The 16,520-nt window shown below is 46.0% G+C and overlaps 1 protein-coding gene across 1 annotated transcript in view; it reads right to left on the bottom strand.

Moving 5' to 3' along the window:
- Positions 1-15,719, bottom strand: part of FRMPD2 (FERM and PDZ domain containing 2) — a 91,765-nt gene extending 76,046 nt beyond the window's left edge. Inside the window, exons 1-3 of the mRNA XM_025880923.2 lie at positions 15,595-15,719; positions 1,855-1,980; positions 123-280 (exon numbers count right to left, since the gene is read on the bottom strand). Of these exons, the coding sequence (XP_025736708.2) occupies positions 123-280; positions 1,855-1,980; positions 15,595-15,619 (309 nt within the window). The 5' untranslated portion in view covers positions 15,620-15,719. The remainder of the gene's footprint in view (positions 1-122; positions 281-1,854; positions 1,981-15,594) is intronic.
- Between the last annotated feature and the right edge of the window lie 801 nt (positions 15,720-16,520).

Below are 16,520 nucleotides of genomic sequence, written 5' to 3'. Positions count from 1 at the left end.
GTCTGGAAATAAAATTCTTTAAACCCATTCTGCCTCAGTGTTCCTTGGGGCTAAGCTGGGAGCTGGGGACGCCTTTCCCCGGGACAGGCCCAGAGGTGCTGCAGAGATGCCAAACACCTTACCTGAGATGCATCAGGCTGCTCATCGTCACTCTGTCCCTGTAGCAGTTCAGGGGCCTTGAAAGGAGCAGCCTCTATGTGAGAAATATGGTCCTGGAAAGAAAGACTTCCGGCTGCAGACAGGAGGGCTGACCAGGGACAGACCACATAGTCCGAGGAATCTGAAACCAAGGCCATGATGAGAGTATAGAGATGGGACCACTGTCCAGAGGGCCAAGTGTGAGACTGTGACCAGCAGATGCCCCTGGGATGGACTAAGAGCAAGACCCAGGTAAACATAAAGCGAAATAAACTCAAGCCTGATAACATGCGTGCACAGGAGCGTGTGTTACCAGGGGTGGCTGCAGTGGTGGCCAGGAAAACTAGCATCTGCCTCCCAATCCCTCAGCGCCTCAAGAGTCTCAAGGTAAGAGGTAAAAAGAAGTCAGGTCCAGTTGGAAATAAGCCCAAGCCTGAGGTCTTTGGAGCCAAGCCTGGGACCGAGGCAGCTGGTCTTATGGGTGTACTGTACCTAGCTGTTCATCAGTCTCCCCCGGGACAGGGAACAGGGAGTGAAGAATCACAGGGAAGATGATACTGAAGGTGCAGGTGCACAGCCTCCTTTATCTCCCCACACTGGGACCTGCTACTCAAGTGATCGCACCCGCGGGGAGCCTGAGGAGAGGAGTCAGAGTACAGGTGGGTGACTTCAGAGCTGATATCTGAGTGTGGGTAGTCAGTGTTTGTTCCAGTTACCAGCGAGATGTCTCGCAGCTTCAAATTCATCTCTCAATACCTTCCCTTGAGCATCTGTCCTTTACGGCGGGTGCGACCTGCAGCTTTCTCAGTAGAGGGCGCTGGAGAGACACTGCGGGAGGCGGGGATCCCTCCTGCTGTTCCCGGGTCGCGGAGCGCGCGCAGAGAACGCCCCGTGACGCTCAGCTCTGAGACACCACGCGCAGGACCCGCGGTCCGGGGCCACCTCCTGGCCCGGCCTGGCCAAGTGATCCCTCCGTCTGCACAGATCCCGCGGGCTCCAGGCCGCCTGCCCGCACTGGCTCCCGAAGCTGTGGCTCCCCAGTGCCCGCCTCCACCCAGAGGGTCACTGACCCTCGCCCCTCTTGGCGATTCCTGTGCCTCGTTCGTCCCGTGACTGCTGGCCCCTTCTAGCCCCGCAGAGCCGCGGAGTTCGCTGTCATCGTGGGCTCCAAGCACAGCCACTCCAGCAGATCTGAACCCCAAGCTGGACAAGGGGCTTCCCTTCAAAGTTTGTGCCTCACTGGTACCGCCCTCAGCCCTGGGGACCATGTAGAATTTTCTTGCATCTTACAATTAGCCTTCGGTGGGAATTTAATAATTGTTTGTATTAACCTCCCTCCCCCTCTTTGGACCACCTAGTGCGTGGGTTCTATCCCCTGATGGGACACAAGGTGATGCACCACCAGGCAGGGGACAGTCTGGGGGTGTCGGCTGTCCCGGTAGCTGGCCCCCGCCTCCTGTGTCATTAGGCTCCGACTGTCCAGGTGTGGGGAGAGGCCCAGAGAGCTGCAGCCACTGTCTCCCTAGAAGCAAGGCCTTTCTTTCAACTCCTATGCATGCCAGTCCAAGAGCCAGGCCTGCCTTCCCGGTGCAGCTCCAAAGGTAGGGGTCATTTGCCCTCCTGATAACTCATCTGAGAAGGAGCAGCCAGAAATGTGCTCGGGAAGCTTTGCACTGCTCACCCTGTGATTCAGCTGCCCCGAACACTTTCTCTTACCTTCACGGACGTCTTCCAGAAGCCGCTCAGCAGCTAAGGACAAGAGGGACCAGATTTCCTCCTCCGACAGAGCTTCACCCCTGACCAGCAGGGCACTGGCCAGGGTCACAGAGACCGAGCTCATGCCTGCAAAGACACATATGTGGCAGAGTCTCTGCGATGTCCCCAGCACATCAGGGCCCGCACTTACCACTCCAGCCTGGGCGCAGTCCAGGCCTCTGGGCAGCATGAGGCACCTTGTTTGCATCTTCTGCGTCTCTGGGGCTGGGCACACAGGAGAAGCTATGGAAATGCTTATGGGGGTGCTGGCTAGGCTGGCCGGCTGATTCAGTGAATGAGCAAATAAACTCCCAGATGAAGGCTTAAGGGAATAAATGAATGAGCAAATGAGCCCCGAGAATGGCACCTCCCTCTGAACGGGGCCTGTGCTGTTAAAGAGAGCCAGCTAGCCATGCCCAGGTAGCATCCTTTGCCTGCGCTCCCCTCGGTCTGGGAAAGTAGGTTAGCAACATTGTTTTTTTTTTTTTAATCTCCAATGCATGATTCGTGTCTTTTCCTCTGCCATATGGAGAGTTGGATTTGGTGCCGACAGCAGCCCTGTCTGTAATGATCCCCAATACCTGCATGAAGAGTGAAAATCACTAGATGGACTAGCGAGCCCTGTGTTTTGAAAAGGTGCAGACTCACAAGAAAGCACGGGACTGCTTTGCTGGAGCAGGGATAAAGAAGGCTGGTCCTCTCCTTCCTCTCTTCTTAGAAGGGCTCCTTTAAACCAAAGCTGACATTTACATGTCTGTCCGTACCCCCCCCCCCCCCCCCCCGCCCGACAAAGCTGCCACCCACTAATCTCCAGTCCCAGGTGGGGTGGCAGCAGGAAGAGGCCAGGCAGGCTTTTCCTAATCCACTGACGTCACTGATCTTTTCTACAGCCTCAGGGAGGGCTGTGTGGGGAGCAGGGTGGAGAGCACATTATGGCGCCCTCATCCCTCCATCGAACATGGCTAATCCAAGCTCTCCACTAGCCAGCCGCTCAGTTCCCTGTGTACACCTGGAAGTCCCGCTTGGATTCCTGGGAGAAAAAGCCTTGCTCTTCCTTCTCTCCCCTGGGGGCCAGAAGTGTGCTGTAGCCAGACCTGGGAGCTTTATGTGGGAGAGTTTGTTTGCAACAAGGAGTCTGCCAAGAAAGTCTGTGGTTCCCACTGACAGGCAGGAAGGCAGTCCAAGGTCACCCAGGTAAAAAGTAATAGATTCCAAGCTAAAGGGCAGGCCCTCTCTTGTCTTTCTTTTTTCTCCCTCCTATTTCTTTACCTAAACTTTGCTTGAGACGTAAGGACTAAACACTCCCATTCCACCATGTGTTTCTAGCTCTCTGAAGCCACAATGAAAGGCTGCTTATTGGAGAAAAAACAGACAAGATTATGATTTTCAAATAGGAAATCTCTGAATCTCAAAATATCTCATGAAATACTGAATGTGTTTTCTTTTTTTTTCCCAATCATTTCATGACTAGGAAAAAATTGCATTAAAAGTATTTTAGGCTGGTGTGGTATGGCGAGCAAAGACCATCATTTCAATATAGTAACTCAATAAAATGGTACTGGACCCATCATGAAAAAAAACTCAAATCTTTTATAAAAATTAACCCAAAATGAATCGTAGATCTAATATAGAACATAAAACTGTAAGTTTTTTAGAAAATAACACATCAGAGGAAATATTCAGGATCTAGGACTAGGCAAAGAATTCTTAGATCCGCCATCAACATCATAGCTTAGCCTCACCTACCTTACATGTGCTCAGAACACTTAGATTATCCAATAGTTGGACAAAATCATCTAACACAAAGCCTACTTTATAATAAAGTGTTGTCTAGCTCATGTAATTTATTGGGTAGTGTACTGAAAGCAATAAACAGAATGGTTGTAAATGTATCAGTTGTTTACCCTCGTGACCCTGTGCCTGACTGGGAGCTGAGGCTCACTTCCACTGCCCTTGTCATGAGAGAGGAATGTAGTGCATAGCACTAGCTCAGAAAAAGATCAGAATTCAAAGTTTGAAGCATGGTTTCTACTGAATATGTGTGGCTTTTGCCCCATCATAAAGTCAAAAAACTGTAACTCAAACCATTACAAGTCAGGGATCATCTCTATACAAAGAACTCCCACAATTCAATGTAAAAATACAACCCAACTTTAAAATGGCTGAAGATGTTGACTATACCTCAATAGTAAATAAGTTAAAAGTACAATAAAAAAAAAAAAACAATTACAATAGGCAAAACTGAGAGTGTCATAGGCAATCTGGAAAGTATGGTCACCCAACTTTTTTTAAATGGGCAAAGACTACGAATAGACATTTTTCCAATGAATAACCAATAAGCACATGAAAAGATGCTCAACATAGTCATTAGGTAAATGCAAATCAAGAGCACAATGTGATACCATTTCAGATCTATAAGAATGGCTATAACCAAAGAGATGAGCAATAGTAAATGTTGACAAAAATGTGGAGAAGTTGGAACCGTCATATATTGCTGGTGGGAATAGTAAATAATGTAGCCACTCTGGAAAACAGTTCAGCAATTCTTCAAAGAGTTAATCATAAAGTTACCATAGGACTCAGTGATTCCACTCCTAGGTATATACCCAAGACAAATGAAAACATGTCACACCAAAACTTGTGCACGAATATTCATAGCTGCATCTTTGGTAATATCCAAAAAGTGGAAACAACCCAAACGTTTAACTAATGAATGAACATACAAAATGGTATATGCATACAATGGAATACTATTTCCATTAGAAAGGAACAAAGTACTGCTACATGCTACAAGATGGGGGAATCGTTTTTCTTAAACTCCTGTATTAAGGTGTAATTGACATACAAAAAGCTGTACATATTTAATGTATATAACTTGATGAGCTTGGAGATAAGTATATATCCATGGAACTGTCACTACAATCTATGCTGTACAAGATTGATGAATCTTGAAAGCAATACACTAAGGAAGCCAGTCACTAAAGGTCACATATCATATGATTTCTTTCATATGAAATGCCCAGAATGGGCATAGAAAGAGAAAAGAGGAAGGAGATTAGTGGTTGGCAGGAGTTTGGGGGAGGAGGAAGTGGGGAGTAACTGCAAATGGGTATAGATTTCTTAAGGACGCGATGACAATATTCTGGAATTCGTTGTGTTTGTTACACGATTTTGTGACTATACCAAAAACTTCTGAATTGTTCACATTAAAAAGGTGAATTTTATGGTACGTGAATTGTAGCTCAATAACTTTTTAAGAGAAAAGAAAGGGTTGGAGAGGAACCTACAATTAAAAGATATATCAAATTGATTTAAATGAGTAAAACTAAACATAGGCTCTAGGAGTACATGTGGGAGGGATAAAACTATAAAGAAACTAAAGGACGTGGTGACTGTAGAAGCCTGGATAATGGTTACCTTTGCGGGAGTAAAGGGACTATGACCGAGCTGGAGAATATTGAGGGGTTTCTGGATTGGGTGGCAAAGTTCTATTTCTTAGCCTTGGTGATGGTTACAACGGTGTTCGCCTTAGAATGACCCATTAAGCTACATACTTGTTGTAATGGTTCTCTGTGTCTGTTCTTCTACAATAAAAGTTTAAAACAATTTCAAGCATTGCCCTGCTGAAAATATTTTTAGGCAAACCCCCCAAAAAGCACTCCCTTTCCACCTGCTTTCTTGAAATAGAAAGCCAACAACGTTCATCAGTTATGTTAAACTTGTCTGCAGAGAATTATCCTGAAATCCTGACAACAAATGCTAAACAGCTAAAAGGCCCAATCATTCTTTCCATTAAAGGGAACATCCAACATCGAGAAGAGCACATAACTGATCAGGTTGGCCCGTCAAACACCCCTCTCGGTTGTTAGAGATAAGAGTTCCTTGAGGCTTGAAGTTGCTATTCTCATTGCTGGAAGTGTCAGGGATTACAGTTTCCATATCAAGGGCAACCCCAAACACAGGAGGTAATGCTGGCAAACTAGTCATCATCCTCTCCATTAAAACAAAACAAAACAAAAGACAAGTGTCCCCCTTGGTCCAGTGCTCTTGCGAGATCCCACTGCAGAAGGAAATGTCTGCATTCCACTTCTCTCTACCAACTCTATCTGACCCCAGGGTCACAGGTGAACTTTACATTCTGTCCACAGGGGTAAGGGGATGCCTGGACAGAGTGCAAACATTTGGGAAGCACTGGCGGCTCTGGATTTCCCTGGCAGCCCCGACCACACTTCCCCACTCTGATAGGGAGCAACCTGTTTGGGGACACTTCAGGGACTCCATTCCAGTCTGCCAGCCCTCAGGGAGCAACCCAAATTTATATTAACACTGAAATCTCTGTAATGTTGCAAATTTCATTTCAGAGCCAGCTGATACTGACAATACGAGGACACAGTCCATGGTGCTCACTGTACACCAGGCACTGTTTCCAGGGCTTGGTGCGCCTCAGTCCCGGCCTCTGCGACAGCCGCCATCAGCTTTGTCCCCACATGCTGGGGTGCCTCTGGGCTTGCCTCCAAGTGTTTCTACACACTCTGCTGCACCATGAACTAAAGGGGGACCACTAACTGTCTAAAGGACGGAGAGATCCCACCGCACAGATAAACGCTGTCTCCCTGCCAGTGAGGAAGCTCAGGGAAAGTGTCCAGCCCACGGGCGTGCTTTTGGGAGGCAGCTCTGTGGTCACACCCTCCTGTCTCATTCCCTTCCTAGGCTCCCCTCCATGGGCCAAGTCCTCCATATTGACAAGATTCTCTGAAGGCTCCTGCGGTCATCTGCTAACCCCGAAGTCTTCTCCATTTGAAGCCTCGTTGCCATTCAGGAGTCTCCTCGGGCTCCCTTCCGTACATTCCCATGCTATGGTGCATCCTGTCTCCGGGGACTCTCCTCCAGTGGCCTCCGGCTCCCAGCAGCCCATCCTGTCTGCTCTGGCTCAGCCCAGAAGCTCCGCCCATGCACTTGCCTCAGCCATCCCTTTATCTAACAAATACTTGCCAAGGATAACATTAGTATGTTTTAAGCTACAAACAGAAAAGTAAAAATATAACAGCCACCCTTGCAGGTCTTACATTCTAGTGGGGATGGGCAGAGGGGGACAGATGCTGAATGGGGAAACAGAGAAACAAAATATGTCCACAGAGAGATAGACTATGAAGAACAAGTAGACAAGGGGATGGGGACACACTTGAGCTGCAGCGGTCGGGGAACATGGCCAATGGGCTGAGGCCTGAAGCCTGAGAAGGTGCCGGCTGCAGGAAAAACTTCCCAGGCAGAGAGAACAACGGGCACAGAACGTCAGGGCTCGGCAGAGTCTAAGAACAGAGCGAAGCAGCTGGGCAGGAGCGTGGTGAGGGAGGTGAGCAAGGAAGCACAGAAGTGTGAGGGGGAGTCGCAGAGCTGGCCAGGTGCCCCTCCGCCTCACCTCTCACGCTAAGGGAAGGAGTTTTGCGCATTTGTCTAGGAGCAGTAGGAAACTCGGCCTGCCCGCTAACCTGCAGAAGTGCAAGACCCAGCAGAAGCCTTTCTGAGCCATCATGCTGCTGACTATTGACTAGAGCAGAGAGGGAATTAATAGGTTGCATCTCCAGCTCCCTAACTCCCTGGCTGTATGAGCTTGGGCACAGAGCATATATATACTTAACCTCTCTGAGCCTCAGTCTTGTCTTCTGGGAAATCGGGTAAATGACAGCAGCTACCTCATGTAACTGTTAGGAGATTATATTAAAGGGCTTAGTATGTAAAAGGTGGTGAATGCATTTTATTTCCCTTCTCTTTCTGTCTCTGCTCCAACCACCCAGAGAAGGATTTTAAGCATCAGAGCTGCTGAGAAGTTTCCAAGTATGAGATTCTCAAGATATGGTGCTAATTGTTTCCATCTGTCTGCCAGGATTGAGGTGCTATAAACATCCCATTTTAAACCTTAGCGAAATGCCTAAAATATCTCAATGTTCCCAAAATAGACACCCCAGGGAGGAACCAGGAAAGGATGTGGGACTCCCAAGGAATCAAAGCTCTCAGAATGACCCTTTTTCCCTCCTCGTTTTGGTCCTTGTGTTTCCCTTCATTCCTTCTCCCTTTGGGCATTCATTAAAAACCCTCTGCAGGGGCGCCTGGGTGGCTCAGATGGTTAAGCGTCTGCCTTCGGCTCAGGTCATGATCTCAGGGTCCTGGGATCGAGTCCCGCATCGGGCTCCCTGCTCAGCGGGAAGCCTGCTTCTCCCTCCGCTTCTCTCTCTCTCTCTCTCTCCCCCCCCCCCCGTCTCTCATGAAAAAATAAATAAAATCTTTAAAAAAAAAAAAAAACCCTCTGCATGCACTCAGACCAAAATCTGAGCAAAACTCCAGAAGGCAAATGCCATCCTCCCCCCAAGAGGAAAAGACAGCTTCTGCCTCATCTAGGCTCTGCTGAAAGTGCTAACTAAAGGTGTCAGGGCTCTTAACTTCCAGAACTCTCCTATAGTGAGCTCCTTGAAACTTGATCTCAAGTAGGTAACAGATGAAATCGTGTCACTGCTGTATTCTTCACGCAGACCCTGCCCTACTTCCCGATATAAATGCTGGCTGTTGCACCAACATGGTATGACCTTGAACAAGTAACCTGTCAAAATCTCTTTTCTCCACTATAAAATGGAGATGATACTTCCTATCTTACAAGGTGGTTGTGAGAAACAGAACAAGCTAATGAAAAAATGGCGACTAGCAGATGTCTTAGCTTTCTTCAGTCTTCCAAGATGGAACCTTGCATTTCTAGATAAGAGAATGGATACTGAAGTGCAGAAAAACATTCAGAGTATTTTATTTTATTTTGTTATTATTTTTTTAAAGATTTTATTTATTTATTTGACGGAGAGAGACACAGCGAGAGAGGGAACACAGCAAGGGGGAGTGGGAGAGGGAGAAGCAGGCTTCCCGCCGAGCAGGGAGCCTGATGTGGGACTCCATCCCAGGACCCTGGAACCATCACCCGAGCCGAAGGCAGACGCTTAATGACTGAGCCACCCAGGCGCCCATTCAGAGTGTTTTAGAGTAGTGTTTCTCCCACCATCCATCTTTTACACAACATTTTCCCAATATTTGCTGTATTACCCGTGCTCATAAGTCAAGCTTTTTTATTTAAGTGCATTTATTTTAAAGGGAAACTGTATGTTGTCATAGGAGATGGAAAATTAGTATTATTGGGTATAAATAGCAGGTAATTAAAACATTTTTTAAAATCGTTCTTGCCAGATAATATTGCCTTCCAGTGAGCCCAAAGCCTGGTCTTTCACTGTGAAAGGAGCAATTAGTTTGAGAAATGGGAAGGCCTATGGCTCTGGACAGACTTTCTTCTTGACATAATCTGAAGAATTTAAGTAAAATGTCAGAAACATAACTCAATGAGATTAACGCAGTTTGTGTTCCACCTGTGTTCTGTGGTCCTGCCTGTCCCTTGGGAAGCCCTGTGTCATCCTTTTTGTAAGGTCTCAGCACCGGTTTTAATGTTATCTGTACTCAGAGAGGATTGATTGAGTCTTCACCAATTTTACTTTAAGGTAATGCCTTCTAAGGAGAATGGCCCTATGCAGCTCATAGAGTTTGCAGACAGTTTTGTGATTCCCACAAAAATCCTTCACAGGATTCCTTCAAAGGCAAGGCAAAATGATCACCATATCCAGATGAAGAAACCGAGATGTTAACTGACTTAAGATCCCAAAATTCTGGCTAGTAAGTACGATTTAAGTTTCTAAAGTACAGGAGTGTGGGGTTGTAAGCTAACAAGACTAATTAAAGCTACATATGTTTAAATTATTGTTCAATTTATTAAAGTTGTGTATTTTAGACGAGAATCAATCTTGTTAGGTCAATGAGAATGGTCTGGCATTTCAGAGTAGGTGATTTTGGACTCTAAACAGGATGGAAAAATAACAATAAAGATAATAAAATAAATTTGTGAATTTTAATAACTACTGTCTTGTCTTGAGGCTTTAAATTCAGCTTTAAATTATTTTTTTAAGAATTTATTTATTTATTTGACAGAGAGAGAGAGCACAAGCAGGGGGAACAGCAGAGGGAGAGAAGCAGGCTCCCCACCGAGGAGGGAGCCTGATGCAGGGTTCGATCCCAGGACCCTGGGATCATGACCTGAGCCAAAGGCAGACGCTTAACGACTGAGCCACCCAGGCGCCTGACTCTTGATTTCAGCTCAGGTCATGATCTGAGGGTCATGAGATCAAGCCCCACGTCAGGCTCCTCACTGAGCACAGAGTCTGCTTAATATTCTCCCTCTCTCCCTCTGCCCCTCCTCCTGCTCACACACTCGTGGGCACGCTCTCTCTCTAGAAAAAAAATCCATTCAACTGAGATTTATATTTAAAAAGAACTACTTCACATATTTGATTAATGTTCCACTAATTCATAATATAACTGTGCCCCCAGTTCTGCAAGGAACCAGTTTTATTTATTTTTATTAATTTGAATATATTTATTTATGTATTTGTTTCTTTAAATTGCCTTACATGACGGTGGGGCTGGAGAGTCTAAAATCCATAAGACAGACTAGCAGGCTAGAAACTTGGGAAGAAGTGGATGCTATAGTCTTGAGGCAGAATTTATTCTCCTTTGGGGGAACTTCAGCTTTGCTTTTAAGGTTTTTCAACTCATTGGCTGAGGCCCACCCACATTATCAAGGATATAGTCCTTAATTTAATGTCAACTGATTATAGATGTTAATCCCATCTATCAAACACCTTTATAGCACGAGTCTTACCACTGCCCCAGTCCAGTCTCCATCCTACAGGGCTCTCTTCCTAAAGAACATTTGCCCATGTTACTCCTCCACATTAAATCCTTCACTGGCTATTTCCCATGGAAACATTTCCATTTCCAACCTCCTGAATGAGGCTTACGGGACCTCCAGCCCACCTCTCCAGACTGAGCTCCAGCCACTTCCCCCTGCCTTCACAGTCTCTCTAGCTCCAGATGGACCAGAGCCTTCCTATCTCCTGTCCTTCCCACGGCCGTGTGGGGACACTCCTGCCTGGAGTCCCTTCTTCCCCGTAGGCTGAATGACTGAGAAAATCAGTGAATAAGTAGGGAGCTGCCTGTACTCTGTGGACCAGCAACATACAGAAAAGACACTGATACAAGGAATAAATGAGGTACTTAGATGACACTTTCTTTACAGGTCTAACACATTTCCTGCCTTGCCAGACACTTTGCCACACCCCTTTAACCTATGGAAAGTAAGTTCGTTCTTTTTGTTTTTTAAAGATTTTATTTATTTATTTGAGAGAGAGAGAGAGAGCAAGAGCGCATGAGCAGGAGGAGGGGCAGAGGGAAAGGGAGAAGCAGACTCCCCGATCCCAGGACCCCAAGACCATGACCTGAGCTGAAAGCAGACACTTAACTGACTGAGCCATCCAGGCACCTGTGGAGAAGTTCTGACAGCTTAGTCTCAAAATCTACCACTTGACTGGCACCAGTGCACCCCAAACTGATCTTTTTCCACCATCCTGTAGATCTCCTTCCTGCTTTCCTTCACTACCTACTCTATTTCCAATGATGTTGGGCTATTATGACCATTTTAACTCAAGGAATTATGGGGAAAAGGAAGTAGAGCAGTAGAACTAAGGCAAGGAAAAAAAAAGAGCAATTAGAAATAGAGCTGCCAGTGACCAAGAATAAGATGAAGACCAAGTCTGGGGACGGGGAGTTAGCCAGATAGTCCCAGGCAAGAGAGGTCAGGGAGGAAAACAGCTAAAAACACTGACCTTAGGGCCAGTAAATAGAGGAAAATGGAAATTGCAAAGCATAGTGGCTGCGAGGGCAGGTTCCCAGGTCAGAGTTGGCCTGACTCCTGTCTACCTTGGGTAACTTATTTTTTCCCTCTTTACTCATCCATAACAAGAGTTATTGCATCTGACACATGGTAGCTTCTCAATAAACTATAAACTATTCATATGATAATGTTGAATATAAAGCGAGGGCAGGGGATAGGGTGGGGACAAATCCACAGAACTAGGGCTTCTGAGAGCAGAAATGGCTCCACCCCTGGGGCTGCGGGTGGCACTGACCCCAGTCCCAGTGTGATCCCTCAGAGCAGCCATAAGGGCATCACCTAGGAACTTGTTAGAAATGCAGACTCAGGCCTTCCCTGGGTCCTCTTAGTCAGAACCTACGTTTTGGCAAGATCACCGGATGGGCCATCTGCCCACTCTAAGTTACAGATAGCATTGCCCTGGGTCCCGTTGCTTATTTGGCAGACCCAGGTACAGATGGGCAATGGCTGCAGTCAGCTAAGATTTGGAGGTAGAATTACTGTGTTAGGTAACCAGGAAGACCCCTACCTAGGGCTTGTCAGTGCTCCAGGGTACTGGGGTAACAACTCCCTTAGATTGAAGGGGAGGAATTTGGTGGCGGACTTATGAACTCGAGGCCATAAACCTGAGCCAGCTACACAGTATCAGGTGGGCTTATGTGGCCTGAACACGGAAGCAGTGAGTGGAGGGGATCTGTACAAGGGGACGATATGTGAGAGTGGGGTGACTACCAGGGCCAGAGACTAGGGAGATTGAGAGTGGGCGAGATGGTCAACAGGACTGTTCCTTACATGTGCTCCTTTACAGGCTGTGTGCCCGCCCCACACTCCCCTGCCCCACCAAGAGCACTCCCTTGGTCCAGCCAGACCCTCTGAGCATGGCCTGTCCTCCCTCTATAACCTCAAGTCCATGAAGCATGACTGATGGAGAGGCAGCATGGGCAAGGGGCAGCACCCAAGAAGATTTGCATCACTTTCCAGATATTCCTGAAAGCTTAAAACACCGTTTGAAGAGAGGAGCATTACATTCACTTTCGGGAAAGGCAAAGTAAACATTGTCTTCAGAATAAAAGGATTAATGCAGACCAACTTAGTCAAAATAAATTCCATCGAGCACTGATATGCCAGACCTGGGGATTTAGATGCTGGGAATTCAAAGTACAGGGCCCACTCTTCCCCCATAGGGGCTTGCTGGCAGGGGCATGAGCACAGATTCAGCAGGCATCTGAAAAAATCCAGTGACTTCTCTTTAAGACTGCAAATAGTGAGGCGCTCGGCCGGTTGAGGTTCTGCCTTCAGCTCAGGTCATGACCTCAGGGTCCTGGGATCGAGCTCCCCATCGGGCTCCCTGCTCAGTGGGGAGTCTGCTTCTCCCTCTCCCTCTGCCGCTCCCCCCCAACTCCTGCTCTCTTTCTCTCTCTCAAATAAATGAATAAAATCTTAAAAAAAAAAAAAAAAGACTGCAAATAGCCCTCAACCCTCTCCTCTCTCTATTTAAATCCAAGGTTATCTTTCTATGTTGGTCTTTTCAAAGACTCTTAACATTGCTTTGTACCCTTGAATCCACTCTTGTATTTCTTATTTTGGTGAGTGGTATGTTTGTCCATAGAGAGAAGCACATATTCTTCTTAATCCCTTTCTTGGTCCCTGCTTCTCCCATTACTGATAATCATATTCCCATCCCCATGGATTCTGTCTCTTTAAAACTCTCTTGGATCCCATGCTGTGCTGAAGAAGGCTCCTACTGACCGGTGAGAGTCAATAATTAAACCTCCAGGAATTTGCAAGCTGGTTGTTAAACATAGCCGCCATAAAAAAATAAGTTACATACACTTCCAATTAAATAAATTATATTCATAATGTATTCCCAAACCCACAATTTCCTATTTATTTTACTACATTTTATTATTGTCTATGCTCTTCAGCTCCTTTAAATCAATTGCACTTGCGTGGCAGAAATACTATATAGTGACGTGCTAGTACTTATCTCTTCAAACTTTGTGTTCAGTGACTGCACCTTGGGAGCTTGGAATTGACCACAGAGGGAGAATTTGCACCACAGAAATTGGCAAAACCTAGAGCTCAGGGCTTGGTTTGTTGTTTTGCTGATCATCGAGACTTAATAAAGTGATGGAGAAAATGTTAATAATTCAGATTAAACCTAAAAGTGTGTCATGTCTGTTATATTGTGAATAGCACAAAAATTGAAGAAATGTTCTTCCAGAATTCAAAAACTATTATCTAATTCAGCGGTCACTCATGTCATTGACAAATGGTGAAGTTAAAACATTCACCTTTCATTGCTTAACTTTCTTCTTATTTGTCAATGTAAACAAAATAGCAGCCAAGATTCATGTTGCAATTCTACTCATTGGTCGATTGCAACCATAGGCTAACTGAGGATGTAAGAGTTCAGCAAAATCAATGTATGCGGTCTGTGTGAATGGACTGGCTGTATGGAATTTGCAATAATCATATATTTTAGTACTTGTCAATTGTGCAATATGCACATCCTTCATATAAATAAAATTTATAATAAACTTACATTATAAATTGTGTGTATATGTATGCATGTTTGTTATCTTTCTTTTCCCAGTGCTGGCAGTCCCTGCTTGGAGGGTCTATGCATCCCCACTGCTGTTTCCTTAGGTTAGTCTGTCTGTCGTCATCCCGGGCTTCATCCCTTCCAACCCCACAGGTATATTACTACCAGAATAATCGTTCTAATATTTAAAGGCAATTATGACATCCCCTCATTAAAATGACCAATGGCTTTCCAGAACTTTCTGAATGGAATGCAAGCCATAGAAGGCTTTCCTTGCTCTGCCCTATTCACCTCTGCAGCCTCCTTTCTTCTCAGATGCTCACACTCACGGCTTCACTACAGTTCCACCACACTGCCTGCTATTCCCAGAGTACGCTTTACTCATTCATACCACTGGGCTCTTGCACATGCCTTCCTCTGCCCGGGATAGCTTGCCCCAAATCCTCTCCTCCCACCTCCTGCTAGTTCCTGCCTGGCATTTAAATCCTGCCCACACACCATCTCTTCCAGGAGCCTGCACCACTTCGGCACTTGCTACTGCCACACTTTATCATGCAGGCTCAGCTTGTGGGCTCCCACACTCACCTGGAAGATCCCCTGAGCAAAGACAGGTGTCCCCGGCACCTAGCACTTGGCTTGGCAGCCAGGAGATACCTTGCTGAATTGATTAATTCATCAGCTTCAGCTATAACCTACAGCAAATAATAGGCTGTAACCAGGAGATATATGCACACCTCATCTCTGAATTCAATTGTTACTTAAAAAACAAAAGTCAGATGAATCGACACTTTTTTTTTCCCATTGCTTTCCGGAAGTCAATTAGAGAAAGCCTGAGACTACTCTGAAGCAATGACCCTCTTTAAACATAACCAAAATAACCCATTTCTGAAAGATCGTGACAGTTATCATTTACTGGGCTACTCCTCTGCTTCAAGCATGTGCTGAGTATCTGAAATATGTCACCTCATGTATCCTCAGTAACCCTACAATGTAGGTACTATTATCCCCATTTTACAGATGAGGAAACTGAGTCTCGGGAAAATTAAAACATTTGCTTTGAGTTTGAATTTGCTAACAGAGGCTGAGTCGCAAAGCAATGATTTACACAAGGGTTGGTCTGCCTCTAAACCCCGCATTTTCTCTGCTGAGCCCATTCTTTACTGCTTTAAAGCAAATTCACCATTTGAATCAGGCCCCACTAGTAGCCTAGAACAAATAATACTCGAAATAATACAGCAGAGTCACTCACACAGGGTTTAGACCAGTTGTGTTATCCTTATTCCTGATACCCAAAGCGAGTGAATAGATTTGCCTTTCCCCTGACCCAGATTTACGGGAAAAAAGTGAACAACACCAAGAATACCTGTGTCCTGAGTCAGAGGCTGCATCCAAAAGTTTCTGCGGTCTCAATCAGATCCAGGCCTTCATCAGAGACAATTTTCCAACTAAGAGCAGGGATCTCTTGCTCGTCTCTCTGCTGAGCTGCCATGGCCACTGGAGCTGCTGCCTCTGTTTACTGTTTGTTACTAAGGACTTGGCTGCCCAGCAAGGGAGTCAACAAAGGGCCTTCCTTTTCCTGCCACTTGCTTTCTTGCCCTGAGCCCTCGGCAGTCTCTGGCCCGTTTGCAGACAGAGCCACCCCACTCTAACCGCGTCCCCGAGGCCGGTGACCCGAGAGAGAGCTTGTAAGAGCTCAAGTGGATTAGGTGCCACTGAAGACAATAGGATTGTGGCTCAGTGGGGGTTTTACAAGGATGTCACTTTGTTTCCTGGCCCAATCAAAAGAAAGAGCCCTGCGAGGAACCAGGGGGCCCACCAAGAGCCGAGTCTTAGTTTCATTTATTCAACAGCCCTCCGTGCCCTTCATCAGAGTCAGACTTTGGACCTGCACCCAACAGGGTAGAATAACATGCAAGGTCATGGTGAGAAACAATGACCTGGAGCTGCCAGTGGGAAGGCAAGAGGAATGTGGTTGTGATTATTATACACACACAAAATTAATAATCACAATAATATAAATAACTCAAATAAACAAAGGGGGCAGGAGGAAACTTTTGGAGGTGATGGATATGTTTATGGAATAGATCGTGGTGATGCTTTCACAGGTGGATACTTACCTCCAAACTCATCACGTTAAATAAATACATTAAATATACACAGCTCTTTGTACGTCAATCATACCTCAATAAGATGTTTTGTTTTGTTTTTAAAATGTGGTCAGAGAAGGAGGAAAAGAATTTCTCACACTCTCTGGTACTTGGATTCAGAATGGAACCAGCAGAGGAGGAG

The sequence above is a fragment of the Callorhinus ursinus genome, unplaced genomic scaffold (assembly GCF_003265705.2).
Source record: "Callorhinus ursinus isolate GAN/ISIS: 27379988/994484 unplaced genomic scaffold, GSC_fseal_2.0 scaffold20, whole genome shotgun sequence".
Taxonomy (NCBI): domain Eukaryota; kingdom Metazoa; phylum Chordata; class Mammalia; order Carnivora; family Otariidae; genus Callorhinus; species Callorhinus ursinus.
Note: the sequence above shows the minus strand (reverse complement) of the source record. Positions and strands in the feature narration are given on the sequence as shown.